General features: G+C 33.9%; 3 protein-coding genes across 4 annotated transcripts in view; all 3 read left to right on the top strand.

Moving 5' to 3' along the window:
- The first annotated feature begins 2,082 nt into the window (after positions 1–2,082).
- Positions 2,083–10,684, top strand: plekha2 (pleckstrin homology domain containing A2). The gene is made up of 12 exons (XM_016534523.1): positions 2,083–2,300; positions 5,112–5,261; positions 5,416–5,472; positions 5,559–5,607; positions 5,699–5,796; positions 6,050–6,181; positions 6,261–6,377; positions 6,993–7,061; positions 7,158–7,228; positions 7,608–7,671; positions 8,102–8,179; positions 9,337–10,684. Exons 2-12 carry the CDS (start codon positions 5,121–5,123, stop codon positions 9,622–9,624), a joined length of 1,164 nt encoding a protein of 387 aa, XP_016390009.1. The 5' UTR covers positions 2,083–2,300; positions 5,112–5,120; the 3' UTR covers positions 9,625–10,684.
- Positions 10,685–11,307: 623 nt separating this feature from the next.
- asb13b (ankyrin repeat and SOCS box containing 13b) lies at positions 11,308–15,739 on the top strand. Its single transcript, XM_016534524.1, has 6 exons — positions 11,308–11,437; positions 12,749–12,948; positions 13,027–13,177; positions 14,076–14,210; positions 14,609–14,800; positions 15,152–15,739. The coding sequence occupies exons 1-6, from the start codon at positions 11,386–11,388 to the stop codon at positions 15,307–15,309; spliced, it is 888 nt and encodes a 295-aa protein (XP_016390010.1). The 5' UTR covers positions 11,308–11,385; the 3' UTR covers positions 15,310–15,739.
- Positions 15,740–16,400: 661 nt separating this feature from the next.
- LOC107725308 (GTPase NRas-like) overlaps positions 16,401–21,081 on the top strand; it is an 8,480-nt gene continuing 3,799 nt past the window's right edge. The window contains exons 1-3 of one of the 2 annotated variants that reach the window (XM_016534526.1): positions 16,401–16,658; positions 19,850–19,973; positions 20,595–20,773. In XM_016534526.1, coding sequence (XP_016390012.1) covers positions 19,863–19,973; positions 20,595–20,773 — 290 coding nt within the window. In that variant the 5' untranslated portion in view covers positions 16,401–16,658; positions 19,850–19,862. Of the gene's footprint in view, positions 16,659–19,841; positions 19,974–20,594; positions 20,774–21,081 lie in introns of both variants that reach the window. The other variant, XM_016534525.1, reaches the window with a different exon arrangement.

Raw genomic sequence — 21,081 nt, 5'->3', positions numbered from 1 at the left:
AAACGTATTATATCATAATTTATATACACAGCATATTCTTGTATCTATTGTGGGTGTTAAGATGTAAAAATTCAAGCAATGTTTATTTGTATAGTTTTCACAATAGATGTAATACATAAAAATGTAGGAACAAACTTTGATTATAATGTGTTTAGCTACTAACATGTGCCTATGTCTTCTGTATGATTAGTCTACTAGACTTTTGGCTCTGCTCTGAAAAGGTTTAACATACAGATAATAGCGCATCATTAGTTATAATTATAGGTTGTTATCACCCATTTAGTGTTCATTGTTGTTCTGGTAGTTCTCCTTTGTAAGAGTGTAAATGTATTCCAAACTTGTTTGATATATTCTGACTTGATACGGTTAAAAAACAAATCTAAGGAAGGGAAAAACAGTCAACAGTCAAGGTAAGCTACTTCCTTATAGATTCTGGTTTGTATTTTACTTAAAGTTACTTCAGTAAGACCTGTTTCCTTTTATTTTATTTTCCAGATTTAGTGCATTAGCATTATTATGTACACACAAAGTAGGCGATTTAAGTAATAGTATCCTTGACTCATTTAAATCGCTATTTTGGCTTAGCAAATTTTTCATTCCATGTAAGACCTGGTACAGGTATCAGGTAATGGTAGCTGTGCCAAAGGCAAAGCATTAACAAAGCAAGTACAAACCTGCCAAATTTAACAACCATCCCAACTGTACCTTCTGAAGAACAGGTATAAGATGTTTTTTTTAAGTCAGGCTTTGAATTTTATAGAGTATTTTTTAAAATACGACTAGAGGCATGTTTATTTACATGCACAAATGTTTTTATTAAATATTTTGTTGAACTATTTGACAAAGACAAATGTTAAAAAAGATTGTGATGGAGTATTTTATTTGAAGTTTATACATATTGTTATAAAATGCAAGTTGTGCATACACTATATTACCAAAAGTATTGGGACACCCTCTTCTAATGAACAGGTTTGACTACTTAAGAACTTGACTGGTCTGCATAAGCCAAGTTCTAATCCCTGCTGAACACCTCTGGTGTGACTTTAAATTCAGACCTTGAGCCAAAAACTCATCACCAAACACCAATGACTTGTACATACAGTATATAGACAAAAGTATTGGGACACCCCCTTCTTTAGAACAGAAAGAAGGCACTTCCAAAACTGTGGCAACAAAGATGGAAACATAATTCTTGTATTTAAAAAATTGTATTTCCATCTCTGTTGCAACAGTTTTGGAAGTGTCTAAAATAACGGTGCCCATGTACAAGTCATTGGTGTTTGGTGATGGGTTTTTGGCTCAAGGTTTGCATTTAAAGTCACATGCCATACACATAGCCTATGCATTCTCATGTTAGAATAGAAAAGGGTCCTGTCCAAACTGTCGCTATAAAATTAGAAGCACACAATTCTCTAGAATATCATTAGCCTATATGCTTTAACATTAAGATTTATACAAATGGAAATTACTAAAGTAGTCAACCTGTTTATTAGAGGGGGATGTCCCAATACTTTGGGCAATAAATAGTGTATTTTACCATTTCACAATTAAAAACATAGTTGTGATTAGAGTGCATATCAAATACTTTTAGAATAGATCCACAATCTGTAAGAGGCGTTGACTGTTTTAAACGAATTTTGCATGGTTACAATGAATTTAAAAAAAATGTAAACGTTATTTTCAGGGCTTCATCGGTCGAGGTTGATCTCGCGCACTCCAGATTGTCATTTGTCGCCATTCGCACAGTTTTCATCAAAACGCGTAAACGTTTTTGTGATATATTCATACTTTTCTCAACGTAAAAAACAGAAACTGGTCGCTGTGGAAAGCGCTGGAGCAGCGAACTGTTGCTATGGATACCACGTCAGATGATTCGCGGTCTGACCAAACTGTAATCTAACGTTATAACGTCTGACAGATGCTTCAATGTACTTTTAAAAGTGTTAAAACTTAAAAGTACTTGTATAAAAACAACTTGTTTCGCACGCTCTTGTCAAACCCTCGCCTATTGCGTCGTTTCTGACACGGCATCCGCTGAGTTCCGCTTTCCGTGTGTGGAAAAAATAAAATAAAGATCCATTACCGGATGCGTTTAGTTTTGGTTTTAACTCAACTTGCTGTCAACCCGGAAAGAGGCTGCGCTCGGGGCACAGGGCTCGGCTTTCGGCGCGGAGCTTTCTTCTGTTTTCGCGGATAAATGAACGCACGTTGTGCGTGTATTGTGTTCAGAGAGAGCGCTGAATAACACACACACAGCAGAACGCGGATGAGTCACCAGCCTTTGGGATTTTGGAAGTGAAGTAAGTTAATATTAGGTGTGGCAGTTACGCGCAATACCGACTTCCTCTCATACTCATAATACCGTGTTCCATGAGAGTTCATGAAAACCTGGTCCAGGTGAACCACACCTGAATCCACCTGTCATGGACCCTCTGGAAACGTGCTTTTGCTTCGCTTATGCTGGGTTTACAGGATTCCCACGCTCATGAAAACGTTTACTTTAAACTTTTAGTCATTGATTTTTCAAGCTATGCTCAGCTCTACTATTTGTATCGCTTAGACATTACTCTTTGTAAGTGTAGCCTTTATAAAATACATTTTAGTTATTATCTAATCACGAGCTACTTGAATAGTCATGAATTCATATTTCATAAGATGTGGGAACCCTGGATCTATTATTGACAGAATAAAGACAAAAATTACCATATTCTAATGAGTACTGATAGATACTGATTTATTATTATAAGACTATTTTCGTTGTTCCATTTTTTGTAAATATTGTATAATAATATGTATTGTTTCTAAATCAGTTTCTTTTATCAAATATATTTATATCTGTGTTTGTAGGCCTATATAGGAAAATATACGCGCGCGCACACACACATATGCTGCGATTTCTAAATAATCGCAAATTAATTTGGCTGTGAAAATACCCCAAAAAGATCATTTAAAGCTGTTATCATGTTAAATTTTTAGGCTACATTGGCCTAACATAAAGTATGGAACATAAAAAAAGATCATTTGAGAAACATCTCAGTATTGTTTGTTCATGCAATGAAAGTCACTAGTGACCAAAACAGCGTAGTTACCAACAGTATTCAAAATACCTTCTGTTATGTTGTGCAAAAGAAAGCGAGTCATTCAGGTTTGAAACATCATGAGGGTGAGTAAATGATGACAGAATTTATTTATTTATTTTTGGTTATTTATCCCTTTAATGTTTTTTTTTTATTAATTAATTTATTTAATAAACGAAATGATACTCTAAAGAAGATGCTAAAACTAGCAGCAGGTGGCGGTAAATGTCTTTTTGAGTCGATTCGTTCAAAAGGCTGATTCATTCAGGAATTCAGTAAGTGGCTCTCTCTATGGGCTACTGAATCATTGATTCACACGATTCGTTCAAAACGCGGATTCATTCAGAAACTAAACACTGCTGTGTTGCTCGGAGATGCACAACAGTTCTGCTGTGGCTTTTTAGCCTTCTGATGCATGAATTATTAAATCACAAAGTAATATTTTTTTACATGTTTGTTTTTACTTTTAAACAAGTGAAAAATCATGCCAAAAAATTTTTGTTAATATATTATATTTTGAGGGAGTTACATATATGTCCACTGTGTCCACCATGCATCAAATGTATAAAAAGTGAATCAATAGAACTAAATGTGTGGTCTTAAAAAACATGTTTTTAAAATATTTACTACGTGAAAATGGTTTGAATACACATAAGAACATTCAATAACAACAAGCTATGTCATGACGGCACAGAAATGTGAAGTGTAACAAACAAAACGTAAGAGTGTGTGTCTATGGGCCAGGGGTGTGGGTGGGGGGGTAGTGGGCTTTTCATACACATGTGAGCACAAATACAAACACACACAAGCACACACACCCTCCCACCACACACTCGAACACAATCATGCACACATATATATGCACTCAAACAGTATACATGTACACATGCCTACAGTTTTATATAACCTAATAAATAAATGTAGACTGTAAGCATTGAAATAAATGTTAAAGACTATTTAATATTTCTTTTCAATAAAACCATTCAAGTGTAAATTATATCATAATTTTAATAAAACATGCAAATAAGGCAGAACCTATATAAAGGCCCATAGGCAGAATTATACCCTTTGATGCATGATGTCTATTGTAGTGGACAGATATATTTTCTGACACAGAAAAAAATGTAATGAGACAAAAACTCATACAGGGGCATTTTTTGCCCCAATATCTTGAATTTTAGGGCATAATGGAGTTGTTGCCCTGCATCATATTTTGTCAAGTCAACTGTATGAAATGTAAGATGACACACAGGTCTGGGGGCGTTAACTGCGTCGTTAAAATATTTTAATCGCGTTATTTTTTTCATAACTAATTAATTAGTTTAACGCGTTAAACTCACAGCCCTAATATATAATTTATTTAAAGTTTTGTTTCAATTTTGTTTCAAGTTAATTTATTTAAACAAGGGACCAAGTTATGTGTGAGATTGAGAAATTTATTGATTTTTTAAATTATTATTATTTATTTATTCATTTGTTTGTTTTGTAGATCTGGGACATGCCTTACCTGGACAGACAAAATCGGAAAGTAAAAGTATTTAACACTTGTTCCCAAGTTACATGGTGCCTCCCCTTTTCCCGTGGCCATTTTGAATATATTATACAATAATATCTCAAAACAAAAAAATTGATAAAAAGACAATTAAATGGAATCGTAGACAACACTTTGGTGGTTCGCCAGTTGGTGATTGGGACATGATGCTACATCTTAAATAGATCAAAATGGCTTCCAAATATCTGTCCACTGTAGTGACCACGATGCTTCAGAGGGTTAGGTAATATTTTCGTTGGCAAAATTGAACAAAAGCACAGAATATTGTGTTTAAAATATAGCACAATAATAACTTACTAATTAATAATTATATATATATATATATATATGATGAGGTCTGTTTCTAAATCAATTTAAAGTTTTGTTTCAATTTTGTTTCAAGTTAATTTATTTAAACAAGGGACCAAGTTATATGTGAGATTGAGAAATTTATTGATTTTTTAAATTATTATTATTTATTTATTCATTTGTTTGTTTTGTAGATCTGGGACATGCCTTACCTGGACAGACAAAATCGGACCTGTGGATTCCTGGATATTGAGGAAAATGAGAACAGTGATAAGTTTTATCGGCGTTATTTTATCTTGGATACTCATGAGAATTTTCTCCTCTGGTATATGGACAATCCACAGGTATAGCTCTTAGTGTGCATTCAAGTTGCAGTATGGCTTTACAGAGGATTCTCTTATTTACCTACACCCCAAACCTCAACTTTGCATTCTAAAAATTTCAATCCTGTATTTTTACATAAATATTTTTACTTGCTTCCTTTAAAAAAAAAAACAGAACTTACCTCCGGGAACAAAGTTTGTTGGAAGTTTACGACTCAGTTACATTTCAAAGGTATCAAATTCTACCGTAATATAAAAAGAAATACAAGACTTCTTTTTATAATTACTTATTTAGCTTTTGATTGAACTTGTTTGTAGGTTAATGAAGCATCAGTAAAGCAGAAACCAAAAGCAGAATTCTGCTTTGGTAAGTACATAAAATGGGTGTTTTTGTTGTTGTTGTTGTTGTTGTTTTTCTCCCCCACTGTATCTATAACTACTTTTTTTTTGTCTTCCAGTAATAAATGCATTGTCCAGACGGTACTTTCTGCAGGCCAATGATGCTATGGACTTGAAGGAATGGGTCACTGCTCTGAATAATGCCACCAAAATTACAGTATGTGGAGCTTTTTGTATATGCACTGTTGTTATGTTTGGTGTTTTCTTTGTCATATCTCATCCATATGCTAATACAAATGACAAACCTGGACTTAATCCACAAATAAGCATTCTTAGTTAGAGCCTTTGCAACATCAGTTAGGAGATGAAAGATGAGATTATACTTTGATTAATGCAAAGTCATATACAGTTGTATCTGAATAAACTAATGAATCTTTATGCATATATTAATCAGTACATATCTTTTTAAGGTTCCAAAAGCATCACCAGTGACCCAAAGCTCTGATGCCACAAATGTTTCAAACCCAAGTCAGTCAACATCTCGACAGGCGTATAAAACAGAAATTGTGGGAGGTGTGGTTGTGCACACGCCAGTCCAGCAGGTGACGTATTTGTATGTGTTCTTTATTCATCTATTTAATTTAGGAAAATATGAATATGAATCTGTTGTGTTTTTCTCAGAGCGATAATGAGGACGTCTTCACGAGTGAACTAGGATCACACGTCACTTTAAGGAGATGTCAGAGTGTGCGTCCAAATGTCATGAGGTCTGGCTACTGTGTCAAGCAAGGCAATGTGGTAAGACCAGTGTCTTGTCATATCAGTTGAGTAAAATATCAGTTTTTGCAGATAATATGCCATAGATGTAGTTGTTAAAGGAATAGTTCACCCAAAAAAGAAAATGTACTCACCCTCAATCCATCTGAGATGTAGCCTAGATGAGTTTGTTTCTTCATTGGAACATATTTGAATAAACTTAGTATTACCAATGGATCCTCTGCAGTGAATGGGTGCCGTCAGAATGAGAGTCCAAACAGCTGATAAAAACATCACAATAATCCACAAGTGATCCACACAACCACAGTCCATCAATTAATGTCTTGATAGGTAAAAAAAAAAAAAGTGTTTGTTAGTAATCTGTTCAGATGAAGAAACAAAATAATCAACTTGGCCTGAGGATGAGTACATTTTCAGCAAAACTTTATTTTTGGGTGAAACAGTTCCTTTCATTTTGCATATTGTTGGGCCTATGCAGTTCATAGTATTATTACATTATTTCTGTTACAATACAATTTTGTACAATATGTAATTGGATCACCACTTGATGTCCAATGTAAATCTACAGTAGATACTTCTATAAAAATATGTTAAAAAAATTTGTTAGCACCACAATTAAACTGCATCATTTTTCAGAGGAAAAGCTGGAAGAGGAGGTTTTTTATTCTAGATAACCAAACTGTGAGCTACTATAAATCTGAAATGGTAAGATGCTGGAATGGTAAACTCTTTAAAAGAATGGAAATGATTCACATTTATATAATGAACAGATATATAAACCAGTACTCTGTCTCTTTTTAGGATAAGGAACCATTACGCAGTATTCGATTGCAGGATGTGCTGAAAGTTAACGAGTGTCTTGTGAAATCAGGGTGAGAACGGTGCCTCCTTTGTGTGTGTGTGTGTATAAAGAATTTATGATTAGAAGTCATTATGCGCACAAGGCTGCATTTATTTGATTAAAAATACAGTAAAAACAGTAATATTATGAAATATTACTACAATTTAAAATATCAGTATTCTATTTTAATATGTTTTAAAATGTAATTTATTCCTGTGATGCAAAGCTGAATTTTCAGTAGTCATTATTCCAGTTTTCAGTGTCACATGATCCTTCAGAAATTATTCTAATATGCTGATTTGGTGCTTATATATATATATATATATATATATATGAGCTTTAAAATGAAGTTTTTATCTGCTTTGTTGTTCAAAAGGGGTTTTTGTCATTAATTGTGTTGTTTGTTGTAGAGATCTGCTGTCTCGTGATAACCTTTTTGAAATCATCACCAATACCAGAACCTTCTACATCCAGGTAACTCTGGACTAAATTAATTTAGAATGATCCAGGCGTCAGTGATAAAGATAATAAGTGAAAAAATAAATCATGTTGGTGTAGGTGGACCACATATTATGCACATGGTTCATCTCATTGACTAGCATCCAAATCTGCAGCTGTGTGTCAATGTATTTAAAGATCAACTGTTTTTTGAATCATCCTTGCATAAATGCTCTGTCACTCAAGCGAAACATAAATAACTCATTATAAATGCTTTTCAAGTACGTGACAGGTGTTTATGTGGCTACTGTACTGTTGAGCCATGTTGTAAATGCAAATGAGGCTTATGGAGATCTGTAATCCTTTCATATAGCACAACTAAACAACTTGAAGTTAAAAATGTCAGCTTAACCTGCTTTTGTGTGTGTGTGTGTGTGTGTGTGTGTGTGTGTGTGTGTGTATACAGACAGACAGCCCAGAAGACATGAAGGGCTGGATCAAGGATATCTCCTCAAAAATTCAAGATTTTAGAGGGCCATCTAAGGTAAATATTCTTAAAGTGTTTAAAATCATTAGATTCCAGTCGTTGATCTTTCAGGTATTATTTATTCTTTCAGGTATTATTATTTGTTTAGTTGTTTGTTATATTCAGTGTTATTTCTCATACTTTTCAGATATTGTTTTCTAATATGTTTTAATGTAATTTTAAAAAAATTGTTCAGACAGGCCGTTTTCATTCCATTTGACTTATGAATATGTGACGCTCGACCACAAAACCAGTCATAAGTAATGTTCCATAAAGATATTTTGTAAATTTCCTACCGAAAATATATCAAAACTTAATTTTTGATTAGTAATATGCATTGCTAAGAACTTCATTTGGACAACTTTAAAGTCAGTTTTCTCAGTATTTTGATTTTTTTGCACCCTCAGATTCCAGATTTTAAAATATTTGTATCTCGGTCAAATATTGTCCTATCCTAACAGACCATACATCAATGGAAAGCTTATTTGTTCAACTTTCAGATGTTGTATAAATCTCAATATCGAAAAATTGACCCTTATGACTGGTTTTGTGGTCCAGAGTCACATAGAATAAGCAATTATAATAATTATAATTAAATATAAATACTCGAATATAAATGTTACATTTTTATACTTCTAGACATCATATACAATATTAACAACAATCCTAGCTTCTTTTTGTAAATAATTTTTCAATTCTCTCCAAAAATTTGTACCTTAGGACAAATTTGTACCTTTTTTTCCCTTTTTTTTTTGAGAACTAAACAAATAGTACAAATAAGAATACATATTACTGTACATTTTAAGAGTATATATACATGCATACATACATTATATATAATATATAAATATGTGTGTGTGTGTGTGTACATTTTTTGTTAATTTTATATTGTTCACACGTAGGCAGTTTTTCATTCCACTTGAGTTTGTCAATATAATAACAAGCAATCCTAATAATTACATCAAATATAAATACTACATTTTTATCTCCATGCAACACAAAACGCATTACATCACATCAACTTCTACAAAATGAACAACAATTGTAGCTTCTTTTTATAAATGTTTTTTTTTAGTTCTCTCTCAAAAAAAAAGTATCTTAGGACATTTCTAAAAAAAAAACACACACACACAATAAATGAGCATTTCTGACAGTTATCCTCTCTTGATTGACAGTTGCGCTCTTCCAGCAAAACCTTTTCTGCGCAGAGGAAGCCTCAGCTTGTGAAGTCCTGCTCCACTGCAGATTCCTGGCAGCCGTGGACCCCGGTGCCCAATCAGGAGAAGCATTTGAAGGAAGAGGGTCAGAGAGAAGGGCCGTACAGCTCTCTTCCCTCACTCTCACACATGGGCCACGTCTTTCAGTCAACGACTCGACAACGACACCATTCCCAGCCTCAACTCGCTCCCAGCGACACAGACTTTCCCGACAGTCTTGACAATCTCCGCTCCACTGATGTTTAGTTGCTTTAATGGATACAGCTGGCCAGCACATGGATAGTGTTATGATTTTAGCTTTTTGATTGTTGCTTTTCTTGTTCAGTGGTGCGCACACAAGTGCTTCAGTCATTGCAATGCTGCGCACTCACTCTAAAGGAATAGTTCCCAAATTTAGTTCCCAAATTGTGCCCAAAAATTCTGTCATTATTTACTCAAGCTCCAGCAAGCAATGTATGGCAAGAATTGTGTACCATTTCTTCAAGCAATTGTACTTTTGTCTTTTTACAGAAAAAAACAAAACAAAATACTTTTGGAACAAAAAAAATGGTTTGGAACTATATGTAGAAGAGAATTGTCATTTTGGCTGAACTATTCCTTTAAAAGAATGTGTCTTTTTATGTATGTAGGAATGTATAATGAGGAAGGATCATCTGGTGAAAAGACATTTCATGTGTTGTATTGCTTTAGTTAATTTCCCAAGACATAAAGTGGGGTCTGAAAGTCGGAGACAACTTGTGAAATGCTTTTTTTGTATTATATAATGATATTTTCATCACAAAAAACTGATGAACATGTTATCCAGCATGATTTAAGAATGTCCCAAAGAGCATCTTGTGCACTGCAATGAATATTTTGCTTTTTGATTATTTTGCTTTGTTTTACATTGTAACTTTGTTTTGTTTTTTAAATATGAGATATTTACATTTCAAGATTAAAAAACCTAAATTTTCAATGTGGTCTCAAACTTTTGGACCTGCTTGTACACTTGAAAGTATTGTTGGTACTTGTGGTAGACTTCAGTCAAGGCATGTGGACTTTTTGTTTTCAATATCACTAATGAAGGCGCTTGAAGGATTAGGTCAACTTTGACTAGACATTCTATAATGATTTACGTGACTGAAAACATTTTAATATTGATTGCTTTGAAATGCCTGAAAAAGTTAATAGCATTCTTTCTTTTGTTGTTGTGAATGGTAGTACATGTTGACAAGTAGGTAATGTTTCTGTTGCTCAAACTACTTGTTTTTTTTAAATGCGTCATTGCTAGATATGCATCATCGCTTTGCACATGAAATAAACCAGTCCTTGAAGGAAAAAAAGAGGCTTTAAGTCTTTGCTCCTCCTGTCCAAACAGCGTCGCGCTTTGACACTGAACCGAAATTTCAGACTTGCGCGTGATAAAGCAGCGCTATCTCAAAATGGGCGGTGTTTGGCGGCCCGACCGTTTCTCTAATTGGTCAGATATAAACATACTATTTTTATAAATAATTTTAATTTTCTTAATTCAGTTGCTGTTACATTTAAAGAATGGCATCATTCAGATGTAAATTATCCTTCAGATTATGTGCGAAGTAGACGCGCATTGTCACGTGATACAAATTACTTTTCTCAGCGCTGGTGAGAATGGACCAATCACAGACGCTTATTCGCCACAGCTGTTCAGTTGCTTTTTTAAACAGACTGCTGGTGCGGCTTCACATTTATGTCAGATACCAAAGGTCTTTCAAATTAACCTTTTTAAACTATCACGATTTTAATAGACAAATATATCCAATAAGACGAAAAAACACCCTCAGATTTGAATCCGGCTTAACGAGAATTCGTCTTTTTGAGCCACAATGCGCCCCCTACATGACGACAACATTATGTCTCTACAACTACAGCGTCATTCGCCACAGAACTGAAATCAGGTGGAGTGTCGTTTGTAAAACTATGGCTGACCCTCATGCCGTTTAGGTAGGTGACGCACATATTCTACGTTTATTCTCTTATAAAAATTAGTAAATGATGGAATTTGAAATAACGCGCACAAGGCCTTCGCTTTTTGGTGACATTGGTAAGTTAACCTGCAGATGCAAGATGTCTGTCCTGTTAAATGTGACTTGTTAGACTGCAAGTAACCAGCAGTCTGGTGGTAATCATTTGACTCTGCAGGACAGAGTTCACTGTGATTGTATGACACGCTTTTATATAGTTTCCTAGATCAAGGCTCGATGACAAATATTGCTGCCAAGAAATGTAGTGTGATCACATGCCGTTTGGCCTTGAATCAGTCACCAATGACAATTAGCAGGTTCCTAAAGCCCTGGATCAGTGTGACCTGAGTCAACAGATGGATGAGTCTCACTGTCCTGCTCGTGTCCTTTGGAAATGTTCCTTTACAGTGCAATTAAATAAATAAATCATCCATGACACATACATTCCTTATAAAACACTGATGATCAGGAGTGTTTGAAATGGCTACATGCCCTAAACTTAATTTCCCAGAATGCTGTAGTGTGAACTGAAGTTTGCCCTCAGACTTAAACGCTTAAAATTATACATAAATGTATCTTCCTATTATTCCAATTTAAATTCCAGTGCATTAATTGATAATGACTTCATTTGATTTTTAATCTTCAAAGAATACCATGGTATTACTGTGACAGAAGCATGATCATTTTTTATAATGATATTGAAAATGATAATTTTTGTAAAAACATTAAAAGTTTCTCATACATTATTAGAATGTGTCCTGTTTAATTTTATTTATTTAATGTTTTTTTTTTTCAATAAATAATGACTATCATTCATTTTTACCATGATTTACAGAGGACACCCACTAATATGTCATGTGTAACAGTAGTTTATGTAACAAAAACATCTTGTCGCATATATTTAGAACAGTCATTAGATGACAGTAAAAGGCTCTAAGGATCACAGTGCAGCTCCTAAAAACTAATTATTGTGATTTTAAATCTTTACCAATCTATCCTTCATACCACTAGGTTTTACCCATTTGTCAGCAAGGTATTTTTAGTCATTTAACATATTATAAAATTTTGTATGATCACTTTTTTATATATATATTTCAATAAGTACAGGTCAGAATAAGTATGTGGTTTCATTTTTACATAAATATGTCTGTTATTTGAAACATTAAAGTAGACACTTTACTTGCATTTAAAATGCAAGTACATATGAATATAAAATCACTTATATTTAAGTTGATGCAGACACCAAAATGGGACGTCTCATCTTCAAACCATAATTCCTTTTGGTGTCTAAATTTCACTTTACGTTACTGATGCATTATTTGAAAATCATTTATATGTACCATAACCGCCTATCTATGTTTTGACGTTCCGTCTCTTCTTTCTACCTGCAGCTCATGGTCTGGGGTTCTGGACCGATCGTTCGGCGGTGCATGAGGCCGCGGCTCAGGGCAGAGCTGTGCAGCTCCAAAAACTGATTGAGAACGGAGCATCTGTCAACATTGTGGCTGTGGACTCAATTACACCCCTGCATGAGGCCTGTATTCAGGGCCAGACACAGTGTGTGAAGCTGCTCCTGGATGCTGGAGCTCATGTAAGAATGTTCTCCATACTGCAGGCCTCATGAATCTGTCAGCGCATCGGTTGTTTATATTAGTGTCATTGTTAACAGGTTGATGCTCGTAACATTGACGGCAGCACTCCGTTGTGTGATGCCTGTGCTGCTGGTAGTCTGGAGTGTGTGAAGCTGCTGTTAGAGCATGGAGCCACGGTAAATCCTCCCCTCTTCACCTTCTCTCCGCTGCACGAGGCCTGCATGGGCGGTAAGTGACCTGATGCTTGATGTAACACGATTAGGTCGATTAGGTATGTTTATTAAGGCTGTCAGGTGATTGAAGAAATTATTATTATTTTATTAATATATAATATATGTGACCCTGGACCACAAAACCAGTCTTAAGTCGCTGGGGTATATTTGTAGCAATAGCCAAAAAAACATTGTATGGGTCAAAATGATAGATTTTTCTTTTATGACAAAAATCATTAGGATATTAAGTAAAGATCATGTTCCATGAAAATATTTTGTAAATTTTCTACCGTAAATATATCAAAACTTAATTTTTGATTAGTAATATGCATTGCTAAGAACTTCATTTGGACAACTTTAAATGTGATTTTCTCAGTATTTAGATTTTTTTGCACCCTCAGATTCCAGATTTACAAATAGTTGTATCTCAGCCAAATATTGTCCTATCATAAAAAACCATACATCAATTGAAAGCTTATTTATTCACTCACTCAATTTAACCTAGGGTAATTTATGTATGTTTATTACAGCTGTCAACTGGTTAAAAGAAATGATAATAAAATAATAATAATAATTCTAAATAATAATAATTAAAAGAAATAATAATGTATTAATTAGTAATAATAATAATGTAATAATTTATAATATAGAATGTTATATCTAAAATGTAACCTAGAGTTGTTTATGTATATTTATTAGTGCCACCAATTTATTATAGAACTGATTATTATTATTAATAGTAGTAGTATTAACATTATATTATTTTATTAATACTTAATTATATAATATAAAAAATACATTAGTTATGCTTATATTAATCATGCACTGATTACATTTAATTAAAATTAATCACAAATAACCACATGTATCAATATTCGATGAGAGAAAAATCTCAAATATTTTTTGTCTGCCAGGTAACTCTAAATGTGTTCAGCTCATGATTGATGAAGGTGCGTTCATGGAAGCTCATGACTGTCACTTTGGCACTCCTCTGCATGTGGCGTGTGCAAGACAACAACTCGACTGCGTCAAAGTTCTGCTCAACGCAGGTCAGTTTCTGCATTTACATTTCTGTGTGTTTTATTTTTATTTGAAATTTGGATAATGCATTAGCTAACTTGATTAACAATGAGCAATATATTTTTTTACAGCATTTATTAGTCTTTGTTAATACAATTGTCCATGTTAGTTCACAGTACATTAACTAATGGTAACAGAAACAACACTAGATTCTAAAAATGTACTAGTAAATGTTGAAATAAGATTATGAAATAATACAGATAAATAAATGCTGCAGTATTGTTCATTGTGAGTTCATGCTACTAAAGTTGTTAACTAATAGTAAGCTCACTAACTTCAAATGAACATAAATCAAATCTCTTGTTCTTACATTTGAACATTCAAATGATGTCCGTGTATTCTTTTATGTATTTGATCCTGTTTTTAGGTGCAAATGTAAATGCTGCTAAACTTCACGAGACCGCACTGCATCATGCTGCCAAAGTGAAAAATCTGGAACTAATTGAGCTTTTGGTAGACTTTGGGGGAAATGTTTTCGCCAGAGACAACCTCGGAAAAAAGCCCATTCAGTACACCAGAGCCGGCTCAGCGCCTGCACTCTGCCTAGAGTTTTATGAATGTAAGTTGAAGTGCTTCGTTTATAAGCTGTGGATCTGGTATAATGATAGAAGAGGTTTTTTGTAGAGTGGTCATGTAATGAGATATCAAATTTCCTTGTTTCTCTGAGATAAAAAGGTTAATTGTGAATGAAACATCCAACCAGACCGTTTACTGAAACTAAACCACTAAAAAGAAGGGAAGCACAGCATCAGAAAATGGCCTGTTTTATTTTAAGGGTTAGAGATCAAGTGGAAAATTTAAAAGTCAAAGTAAAAAAATTATATGTGGAATTGCAAGAATGAAATATGTTTTTTTATTAGTTTGGCTAAGGCAACTAAAAAATGACAACTTCTTGTTTGACATCTTCCAGCCACACCTCTCAGTCTTCAACGGTTATGCAGAACTGCTTTCAGAAATGCCCTCGGGAAACGGGTGCTGGGGGTGTTGACTCAACTGGGCCTCCCAAACCGAATCATCTGTTTCCTGTCTTATTTACCAGCTCCTCCCCTGGAGCTCTTCCAGTCCTGACGATCTGCTCTGCTGCTTCTGTCCAGGTCATGAATAATGGCCACGACACTGACTGTGTTTAAGAAAAAGGGAGATTCCTTATTGTGAAGCGCAGCTACTGTAACAGCTGCACTCAGTATTTGTCACGTATGTTTGATATTTTCCTGCTGTTACAGCAGCGAACCAGTCCAACAGACGACATGGACATTTGGTATGGATGCAGTTTACTGCCAAAATTCCTAGAATAATTGGACTTGGAAAGAAGCACCTTTCACGGTATTTTCTGTGTTGCATCACATTTTAGCTGCTGACACATCTTACAGTGAGGCACAATAAGACAAAGAGCGTGTTTTCTTGCAGTTAATCCAAACCATAATACTAGTTGTATAATTAACTTTCTTAATCTGCATTGTATGATTTCATTTACGTTATTAGATTTGTAAATACACTGTATATAAAATTGTCTTATTTTAATTCAGTTTGATATGAATTATGCAAATTGTGTATATCATAATAGTCTTATTTTAATTCAGTTTTATATGAATTATGCAAATTGTGTATATCATAGCATATTCTCATATAAATGTGTATACAATATATATTAATATATTGTGCAAATGCTTTATAAATGAATGTTGTACATAGATTGTTTTTAAAATGTATGTTCTGTTGTGACTTATTGAACATAGTTGTAACAGAAATTGTAATTTCTAAATTACACAGTATTACAGTTATGTTTTACTTGACCTGTGTTGAGAATTGACCAGACTTACTACTTACAAGGACACAATAGATTTTTTTTTTTTTCAGTCACTGCTCTAAAGTCTTAATTTGGCTGCAGTTTGTGCATACTGATATTCAAAGTTTTATAATATATTTTGCTGTTTCTCTGCACTAGCTAAATTCTCTTTACAAGTCAGATGCAAGTATCAAGTCATGTTAAATAGAAGTGCAAAAATTACAATTGTATTCCTATACGAACAGGAACGCTACTGTTGCACTTTTATTATCTAAGTTTTGTGTTTACATCATCAGACATGGCCGTATTGCGGCGACAACGGCGGGACTTTTATTTTGACATGATTTGTGGAACTCTGAAGCCGGAAGTCGCCGTCAATCGTGAAGTTCTGGGGGAAGCTGCTTGGTCAACTCTTACTCAAAACTTTGGACAGACTTATTTAACTGCAGTTTTTACAAGCTGAATCTGTAGTCTCCTGACGAATCCTGTTCGTACGGGTTACGTGGCTTCCAGTCGAGTGTGAAGTGGCGTTTAAAGTGCTCCTCATGGCATTATTTTGGGCGAGAGAGCAGTAATTAGCAGAGCCCTGTTGATCAAATCAGCCAGAGGTCGCAGAACTGCAGTGTAAGCGGTGAGTTTCCTTGTCCACGCCTTACAGACGCTCTCTATCGCGTTTATACCCCTCCTCGGCTGTTTACATTCATTTTCATGTGAACTGGCACTGTGGACATTTTTAAACAGCTGATTTCCTTATAAAGGCTGTGCGTCAAATCATAGTGAGCTGTCTAAATAGATTTCTCGTGATACTTTGTCTGATTAATAACATGTTAAACGTAAATCTTTTACGTTTTCTGTGCCAGGTATTTACTGTTGATCAGCCTATTGGTTTTCTTTAGGGGTTTTGACCTAATTTGATCACAAACATGACAATCAGTGAAAGTATAAAAGCCACAAGCAAGGTAATTGGATGGTACGAGACGTTCAAAGCAGTTTAAAGTGCATATTTACCTAGAGTACAACCACAATTGTGTGTAAAGTTGCCATTTTCTTACTAACCCTATGGTTGGTTAAAGAGTGTGACTTTTTTCTGTACAATACGAACAAATGTAAGCAGTAACAGAATAAGGGAAACTATTCCTTTCCGAAAGATTGATATTTGTCCTCATCATGTAACTATAAGTTAATTTATAAAAATTGTTCTTATTTAGCATATGTAGTTGCTCTATAGTTTTCCAGTTAAAGTCAATGTGAATTTCTGTTCCATTGTTTATGGAAGCCTTTTTCCACCATAGGATAAAACACACAAAAAAGATAATTACATCTTTTTTTTATCTCACAGTTCTGACTTTATAGTTCTGGCAGTTTATATTCACTTTTTTCTCTAAATTCTGAGCTTATATCTCATAATTCTTTTTTTCTCTGCCACGGAATTTAAAAGAAAAGGTAATTGCAACTTATCATACAATTCAGATTTTTTAATATAAACTGTTTAGTTTATAAGCGAGTTAAAATCTCACAATTATATTTCACAATTCTGAAATTCTGCCTCTAAATTGTGCAATTCTGACATTTTCTTTTCTCAGAATTGTGAGGAAAAAAGGCTGAATTGTGAGAGAAAATGTCACAATTACCTTTTTAATGGTTTAAAAAAAAAAAAAAAAGTATTTTTGTTGTCACATTGAAGAAACAAGCTTCCATAGTTCACAACCAATTTTACTTCTGTAATGTGTGTTTTACTTTTATATCCGGGCTGAATGTGAGTTTGTTGGCTGGTGGTTAACATTATCCAATTGGCCACACCATGACGTCAGTGGAAAAGGGAAAGTTGTTGAAGAGGAAGAACATGTAATTTAATTTTGTGGACACTTTTTTTCTTTTTCTTTAGACCAATGTGCTCCGATGCATAGCTTACAATTTTGATTAAACATGCATGTGTAATATCTTAAATTGATAACAGTAAAAAAGATGTTTTGAGCGGAAATCTGTGTCTCAGGTTTAGGTTGAGCAAGTAAAAACGGCTCTGGGGTCAGTGACCTCTGCTTCTCTCTCAGGTTAATGTCTTTTCCTGGCTGTACTCTGAGAATGACTTTGACATTTAGCCATTCTATAAATAGATTGTAGGGGTAATGATTGCAGAGGGGGATGCTTTCTTACAGAAACTGTTATTGCTATCGTGACGTCAGTGGTCACATGACAGTGGAGAAATTGCTAAATAGCCTCCAGTATGAGTCATAAAAATGAGAAGGTAAATAAGACAACATTATATTATTCACTGTGCAATATGCTGTTAATTCACTGTCTGTAAACTCTCAGTCACCCAGACAACTGCTGAAGCCTGCATAAAGCTTGCATGCATGGGTGGTGTTGTCAAGTCGTGAATGAACCATGTTGCTGTTTTAATTCATTTGTTGATTCATGATTACTTTTTTTGCTTTGGCTGTTTATAATTTTGCCTTGTGTGTTATACGTTTTATTTTTTACATTTTCTGTGGAACGTTTATGCGGTCATCTTGTCCAGGATTCCCTGGAAGAAGAGATTTTCTTTTATCTCAATGGGACATTCCTGGAAAAATAAAGGATAAATAAATCAAGTGGAACATGGGAGCATGTTACTTTTCTTAGCGCTTTTAGAGATGAGTCGACTGAACTAATCATAATTTTGATTTATATGGTATAGCATTCAAAAGTTTTGGGGTCAGTGCAATTATTTATATATATATATATATATATATAACTTATTTCAGTGAGTATGCATTAAATTGATCAAAAGTGACCGTGTCAATTATAATGTTACAAAATATTTCTGTGTCAAATAAATGCTGTTCATCAAAGATACCTGAAAAATGTGTCACGGTTTCCACAAAAATATTAAGCTGCACAACTGTTTTTAACATTGATTGTTTTTTTGTTTGTTTTTTGAGCAGCAAATAAGTATATTAGCAATTCAGCATATATATATATATATATATACTGTATATTTATTTCTAAAAGATTCTGTGACAGTGACTGGAGTAATGATGCTGAAAATTCAGCTTTGCATCACAGGAATAAATTACATTTTACAATATATTCAAATAGAAAACAGTTCTTTTAAATTATATATATATAAAACTTATTTCAGTGAGTATGCATTAAATTGATCAAAAGTGACCGTGTCAATTATAATGTTACAAAATATTTCTGTGTCAAATAAATGCTGTTCATCAAAGATACCTGAAAAATGTGTCACGGTTTCCACAAAAATATTAAGCTGCACAACTGTTTTTAACATTGATTGTTTTTTTGTTTGTTTTTTGAGCAGCAAATAAGTATATTAGCAATTCAGCATATATATATATATATATATATATATATACTGTATATTTATTTCTAAAAGATTCTGTGACAGTGACTGGAGTAATGATGCTGAAAATTCAGCTTTGCATCACAGGAATAGGCCTAAATTACATCTTAAAACATATTACAATAGACGGCAGTTATTTTAAATGGTAATAATATTTAACAATAGTACTGTTTTTACTGTATTTTTGATCAAATGAGCATCTTTGGTGAATGTAAGGCTTCTTTAAAAAACCAACCCCAAACTTTTGAATGGTAGTGTATTTTAGTACTCTGATAACCTCTCTGTCTCTCTCTCTCTCTCTCTCTCTCTCGATTTAGACAAAAAGGATTACATTGCCAAACCAGTATACAAACACAGAAAATGTTTTATTTGTGATATTTGCACAGATGTTTTGAAATATTTATTTGTATGTCAATCTGTTTGTGAGTACTAAAGTGTTATTAATATATGCTTGTGCATTCTCTCTCACAGGTGGTCTCTCAGGACTGTAAGATGACGGAGTATAAGTTGGTTGTTGTGGGAGCAGGTGGTGTTGGGAAGAGTGCTTTAACCATCCAGCTCATTCAAAATCACTTTGTGGATGAATATGACCCTACTATTGAGGTACATAATGACAAGTACATAATTACTTACACTGTCAAAGATGCATTTATTTGATGAAAAACACAGTAAAAACAGTAATATTGTTAAATATTATCACAATTTAAAATAACTATTTTCTGTTTTAATATATTTTAAAATGTAATTTATTCTTGTGATGCAGAGCTGAATATTCAGCATATTACTCCAGTCTTCAGTGTCACAAGATCCTTTAGAAATCATTCTAATATGCTGATTTGGCGCTCAAGAAACATTTATTATTATTACCAATGTTGAAAAGAGTGGTGCTGCTTAATATTTTTGTGTACCGTGATGATAAAAAAAAAAAGCTAAAGAACAGCATTTATTTGAAATAGAAATATTTTGTAACATTATGAATGTCTCTTTTGATCAATTTAGTGCATGACCCTACATTTTTGAAAGTGAATGTACTAGTGGACTTTTCATATTTGACATTTAACTCATGACCATCACCATTTGGCAGGTCATTTGTCATCATGACCTGCACTGAATATTTAAGTAGAATAGGATATATACGTCCATTACTCTTGTTTAGTTTGATTCATGTAATCATGAGTCAGGCTCTATGCAGATTTACAGTGCTGAACATGTCCGTGTCTTCAGGACTCTTACAGGAAGCAGGTGGTGATTGACGGTGAGACGTGTCTGCTGGACATCCTGGACACTGCAGGGCAGGAAGAGTACAGCGCAATGAGGGACCAGTACATGAGGACAGGAGAGGGTTTCCTCTGTGTCTTTGCCATAAACAACCTCAAATCCTTCGCCGATGTGCATTTGTACAGGTCCGTAAGCTGATGAAAGGGGTTTCAGTTGTATTTTATGAATCATCTGGATTTTAAAGAGGTCATGACATGGGTTTTTTTTTATTTGTTATTTTATTTTAATATGTTCCTTGAGGTTTACTTATAATGTTAATAAAAAAAAATTTGCACAAAAAACAAATAAATATGTGGAAAAATTATTATTTTCAACCCTCATTCTGACCCTCTGTCTAAAACGACCTGTTTTTAAGGGGTGTGTCTTAGGCCTGGGCGATAAAACGGTATCGATATTTAACTCCCTTTGATTTTTTTCGATAACGATAAAAAAA

This window comes from Sinocyclocheilus rhinocerous, unplaced genomic scaffold (genome assembly GCF_001515625.1).
Source record: "Sinocyclocheilus rhinocerous isolate Xijiao unplaced genomic scaffold, SAMN03320098_v1.1 scaffold785, whole genome shotgun sequence".
Taxonomy (NCBI): domain Eukaryota; kingdom Metazoa; phylum Chordata; class Actinopteri; order Cypriniformes; family Cyprinidae; genus Sinocyclocheilus; species Sinocyclocheilus rhinocerous.
The sequence above is the reverse complement of the archived record's forward strand: the minus strand, read 5'-3'. Positions and strand labels throughout refer to the sequence as shown.